This window comes from Halyomorpha halys, unplaced genomic scaffold (assembly GCF_000696795.3).
Source record: "Halyomorpha halys isolate HHAL.00 unplaced genomic scaffold, Hhal_1.1 Scaffold571.1, whole genome shotgun sequence".
NCBI classification, from domain to species: Eukaryota; Metazoa; Arthropoda; class Insecta; order Hemiptera; family Pentatomidae; genus Halyomorpha; species Halyomorpha halys.
Window position 1 is genome coordinate 976,269 of NW_027113281.1, and position 6,604 is coordinate 982,872.

Below are 6,604 nucleotides of genomic sequence, written 5' to 3' on the forward strand. Positions count from 1 at the left end.
ATATATGTATTCTCAAAAATCAAGTCCAAAAATTTTTAATTTTTTATTTGTATGAAAATTCGTATTTAAGGGTTTTAAAAGATACTAAGAACGAATTTAACTTGATTTTTCATTAAAAAAATTACTGGAAGCGACTTTCGGTTTTTGTAATTTGGACTATAATTGGATGATAACTTAATGGAACATATGAGAAATTCAAAAAATCGAATAAAAAGGTTTTGTGCCATTTTATGAAGTTTAAGGTATATTTTAGAGTTATATATTTATATTTTTTATGAATCAGTGAATAGTCGAGTTGAACTTATCATTTTTATTTTTTTTTAATTTTAAAAAAATTTGGCGAAAAAATTATTTTTTTATAGTAAAGCGAATCCGTTCTTGTTTTATTTTACCAAAAGCGTTTCTTAGTTTTTTTTAATTTTTATATTATTTCATACACAAAAAAAAAGCCTATAAAATAATCTTATAATCCATATAGACCAAAGTCATGAACCAATTATATAACAAAATTTTGGAATTGTGTACATTTTTTTACTGCTATGGCACGATGTCTGAAACCCTCAGGCAAGTGGCAACATTCGATCTAGAACCAAGTACTGTACCAAACTGGGAGGGCCCTACATGCTAAACATAGATATTGTAATAAGACTGTTTGGAATTCATTTTATTTTTACAAATTGTTAAATATCTTTTGAATTATTTAGTTACAGTAATAATAATAGAAACTTTACCGACAGTCATGGTTCATTCGAAGATGGGAGTTAGCTCCAAGACATGCGGTCCAGATAGGAAGTGCCACGTTAAGCATTTAAGTCAGTGTTTGAGCAGTTAGAATTAAATAAACATTTACATCCTGTAACGATTCAGTGTCCATCACAGACAACGGCTTGGTAAAACGTTAAACATTCCTTAATACAACACTTGCAGTGTGATTTTTATACAACTATAGGTTTAAAGTTTTAAATTCCTTCATTAGACTAAACTGATACCATTTTAATTTGTATATAGTTAAATACCTGATATATACTTTTTTCCTACCTTAGTAACTACAAAATTAAATAAACTAACTTTTGATTTAATAATAAATGGTTAAACTAAAAACTGTAGGTTTAAATAAATAAATTGTATCCAATTTTAGCCTCAAAGTAATTTATATTTCTTTATAAGTCCGACGTTTCGGCCATTTTGGGCCATCCTCAAGGACAATCTTAATAAAATTTTAGAATATTGAAAAATATCATTATTTTCCCATTTTAAACTAATTGTTTTCTTATTGTTCAAAGATTATAAACATACTAACAATTCAGAACGTTAGAAATATAATAATTAAAATCCAAATCTATAAACAGCTTTCTTTTGCTCTTACTTATTATAACATTAAAAAAGGGATTATTTTCCTAGATCTTTAATAGTTAATTAAATGGCACTGTAAATCTCAAATTTCCTTCAACGTCTTATTGAGATCCGCAAAGTAGGAAAGTCTGGATCCGGAGGTATTTGATGTTTAAAATTAAATTCTTCAAAAGTTCATATTAATTAATTCAAACTATAAAAGGTTGATAGTTTCTTGAGATATTTCTTTTTATTACGATATTATTTATGGAAATTGACAGTTTTGTTGGGACAGCGTTTAATACAATCTGGGAGAAATGACCGTATAAATATACGCCGGAGTTTATTAGACTAATTCAATGAAATATTGAATAAAAACTACTTTAAATACGTTTAAATTAATTATATACTATGTTTAAGTTTTTAATATTAATAACAAAGTCATGTATCGTAGATAAATATAATACGGTTGTACCGATCATTTTTCCGTTTCTCAAAAATGATAAATTTGACGAATGAAGTATCAAAAGAAAGCGAATTTCATGGCCAAGTGACGAATCTCAATTTCTATTGTTAAAGCCTCACTTTGAATACTCGTGATCCGGTTGAGAGAGAATCACTGGGATTTTCAGGAGCCATGCTCTTTCCTCCACAAGTGAGGAGAAAAACTCGGTTTCAAGTTTCCCAGACTGAATGTGAATATTGTAAATAGGAATGATGGTGGTTTATATATCATGTTAATTTTGTTTTTTTACTTATTTATTATTATTTTTCTCTAATTTTTTTCTTCCATTTCTTATTTTGTTATCATTTAATTTATATATTTGTAAATATGATGTGAATGAACTCTATGATCCCTATTGCCATTGTCGGTAAATACAAGACAAAATGTAATATAACACAATAAAAAATTCTTAATAAACTAAAAAAAAAAATCTAAAAAACAAATAATAAAAGTTATCCAAAACAATGTGAACTTTCAATACTCTGAGAGAGGTATATCAACGGATTGAGACAGTAAAAATCGGGTTTTAATGATTTCGATGCGTACATTTAATTATGAGAATGTTTATATGAGACTATGGTAATAAACGAATATCCTTTTAATGATTTATGCAGACGTTAATAATTAGAATTTTAGTCCAGTTCTAAGTTCAAAACTTCTTATTTAATATTATATATATATAATATATACCGTAAACCGTAAAACTTAAATATAAGTTATTAAATCATCCTGATTATATGTTCTTTGCTCATGTATTGTCATTTAATATCATTATTATTGTTTTTATATATATTTATTCTTTCAAGACGTTTATTTAATCTCTACTTTCATCATTTTTTTTTTTCGTTTTATATACGTCTCCTCTACTTTTTTAACTGTATATTTTACGCATTTTTAAAATTTTCATTCTTACCATTGTTACTTATTTTTTTATTCTCATCGTTGTTTATTCAGGTTTATTTTGTATTAATATTAATTTATGTCTTCCTTCCTTTTGTTTATACGTAATTTCTTATCACTTTATTTTTACATAATATTTATCCTAGCTCCTATTGTTGTAATGTTCTTAGTTTTCTTTTATATCTTTTTAGCCCGGATGAAGCCCTGCAAAGTGGAGCGAAACGTCGGATAGTAAATAGTTGTAAAATATTTGTTCTTTTTTTTTTACCACAACCCTGACCATCTTCTTATATCTTTATAAATCAAATAGATATCATTTTGTCATGTGCAATGTTAAGAACAAATTATTCAGTGGTCTTTTCCTCTTTTGCCTTTAATTTTAACTTAAATATTTACGAAAATCTGAAAAGAACAATTTTGTATTAAATTTCTTTTTAGAACTAGACCTTATTTCGATATTCGATAAATTTAGTATAATATTTTAGACCGTTTTATGCGTTTTATAGATTTTTCAGAGTTTTGAAGAAGAATGGAGTAAATTTATAAATATCCTTTGACGAAAAGATGCTCATTCAGCGTTTTTTCCCTCTATTTCAGCTCCATGTTTCACTATCGCATGAAACGTAATACGAAATACACCATAGCCGCTTCCACAAAAAGATATAAACTAAACTTATTGTTAGAATATATATATTCTATCGGCGAACATTATGTCGTTGTAATGATAGTATGAGCTTACTTTGCGTAGCATCTATTATCAAGCAATTGTAAAAAATCAACAAATCAAGTCACTATCCATAGATAGCAAACATCGCGATTATTAAGTTTCATGATTAGTAGGAAACAATTTAGTATCCCTTATATTGCTGATATAAATAAATAGTTTTTGGTCAATCTAAAAAGATTATGTAGACTTTAAAAATTGAATACATATAATTTAAAAATATTTAGATAACAACTTTTTTTTTTACTATTCCTAATAATATTTGAGTAATCCTTTTATTTTCCTATTGGCATTAGCATACTTGAAATAAGATAGGTCAATTAATTAATAAAAGTGTAAGTTTGTTTATATCATATTCAACGAAAAATCCTTGAAAAAATCAAACAGACCCTGAAAATCAAAAAACATCCGTCCCGGTACGTTTCCACCACACGTTTACTGGTCTATAAATAAATTAAAATTCATAACATAAATAAAGTTCAACAGTAGATTTATCAACATTCGAATATATTTTACAATAATTCTTATTTTTATATTAGTTATAGAATAATAAATTTCGTTATTTTTAATTAATCTTGCAAAATATTTTTAAAATAATTTACACAATCACACATAATAATAAAGTGAAGGATATCAGTTTCACTCTTAAAGGATTTATATATTTCATTGGAAAGTTTCACGAGTTTTTAATTCATTCAGCCTGCTATTTTTGGAATGAACTTTTTGTTTAGCCTCTCCATAAAACTTAGCGTATGAACATAAAAACTGCTTTAATACAATTCTATAGATTCAATCAACAGGTATTTTATTTAAAGATCTTATGACCAGACATCGTAGTTGGGTATAAAAAACCGTGCCCCGCTTCCAAAAATAAAGTTTAAATAAAATCATTTAAGATGACATAAAGTAGAAATAAAGTAATTGCAGGTACACCATTAGGCCCTTTTTTTACTGCTTAGAACTGTCTTTTGACAAATATTAATAATTTTAATAATAAATATTTCAAATTTAGAAATTTTAAATTTATTTTCGTATATGATATATGTGTCTGATGTAGCTACGCTAAGAGGCTTGCTTGTTGAATGAGGATATAATTGTATTAAAGAACAGGAAATGTATCGGTCCGTAGTAATATCAAAATAACAGTTATTGCACAAAATTCTTGTATGCGATTATTGATATAAACGAATAAAATTATTATATGCTTGAGTGTATACATAAGGGTTCGAAGTGGTAGAGTAATGAGAATTAGATAACGTCTAGTGTGATCAGTACTTGGATGGGTGATTATCCGAAATGAGTGACCATTCATGAGACAGAACGTAATATTTCTCTCTTCTCTTCGACTTTCCCCTCTCTTCGGTTCGAGAGGTCCGTCGGGCTGTTGGAGTCAACTCACACCAGCCCAGTGCAGGAGAGTAATGCCCCTACTTCTTGTACTTTAATAGAACATTACGTTGTGGTATTCCAGCGTGTTCTAAAACCGTCCAGAGATTGGTCTATAAACGGTCTAATTCAGAAAAAGTAATGTACTTCTTCATACCCCTGCTATAATCAGCCGTGGATCAGCCATGATTTATGAATCTAAACAGATTTTTTACTATTATGAGACCTAAACAAGTCCCAAATAGACTGATTATATAGCACCATAGCACCAATAAAACAGTGAAACAATGGTTAATAGCAACATGGGGTAGGGTTTCCCCATATATATATATGTATTCACGCTTCCTGCGGTTCGGCTATTGCAATAAGGACTTATTTGGGACCTCTCTGGTCATCTAGAAAAGTTTTTCTTTATATATTTTTTTAATGTATTTCTTCTATGATAAGATCTAATAAATACCGTAATTTATCTACATTCTTACATTATACCTATAAAATCTTATCTATGTTAAGGAACTCACAAATTTGTCCCAGAATCGACGTCATAACTTTGGTGATGGGCTTATGCCGTGCCGGAACCAATAATAATCAAAGTTACGTAAGACCAAAAATTAGGAATTTATAATATTAACATCTTTTTGCCACAACTTAAACAAATAACGCAAAAGAAATGTCTGCCCAATCCAAAAGTTTGAATTCTTCTTACCGTATTCAGCTAAACGTGATATACCTGTATCATGGCTTGATGACTATACATCGAATTAAACAAGATGTTTTGATCTAAAAACTGGACCAAAATTCAAATAAATGACAACTACATGAATTATTAAAAAGAAATATAAAAAGTAATATTGTTTATTACCTCAGTCTCAAGATTGAAATTTGAAACAGCTTTAAAGGAAACTTTCATTCGATTATTCAATATGCATTTATCCATCAATTGTTTCAAGCAATAAAATGCGTAATAATCGATTCAGTCCAAGATTGCATAAACGTATTATACAAAATGAAAACACATTTATGTTGGAAGGAGGGGAATGGAATATGACAACTGTTTCCACACAAATCATTTTTACGTTGCTCAGATACTTCTGAATGCTATGATATATCTAAGTTGATATGAACAATAACATATCAACTTGGATAAATCGTATCAACATAAACTTTTATATTGCTCTTCTTTTCAATGGCGTTTTAATATTATAATTTTCGATGTCCGATTTCATTATCCTTAGAAAATGAATTTTGGTAAGACATATTTTTAATATTGAAGATTACTTAGGATTCATATAACGTATGATTCAAAAATGTCCTTTTGAATGTAAAATTGAAGTTTGGAAATTATTTTTAATAAATATGTTTATGTTATATTATCAAAAACTGTGTAAGTGATAAAACTATTAAAACTGGATAATCGGAATATTTATTTTTAACATCTGAACTTTAAACAATTAATTTGGTGTTACTGAAATAATTCAGATATGTAAAGACAACAAATTATTTTTATTTTTGTATTATTTATTTTATTACATTTTTTGTTTTTGTTCTACCTGATACAGGTATATCTATAAATATATCGAGGTTGAATACACTGATGTATTGATGTATCACTCACCGGTGGATGCTGGTGCTAAGGAAGGTTTCCGGTCCATGCCTGTCGACGGACTGAGCTGAACGGTAGGGTCGCAATGGAGGGGATGCTTCCAGAGATCGCCGATTTTAAAGACATCGCAGATCAGTGGGGGTAGCCATGGCAA

General features: G+C 28.3%; 1 protein-coding gene across 1 annotated transcript in view; it reads right to left on the reverse strand.

The window, feature by feature from the left end:
- The window catches only part of LOC106684346 (synaptic vesicle glycoprotein 2B), an 85,497-nt gene extending 78,893 nt beyond the window's left edge, over positions 1 to 6,604 (reverse strand). The window contains exon 1 of the mRNA XM_014426373.2: positions 6,463 to 6,604. Within this exon, the coding sequence (XP_014281859.1) occupies positions 6,463 to 6,499 (37 nt within the window). The 5' untranslated portion in view covers positions 6,500 to 6,604. The remainder of the gene's footprint in view (positions 1 to 6,462) is intronic.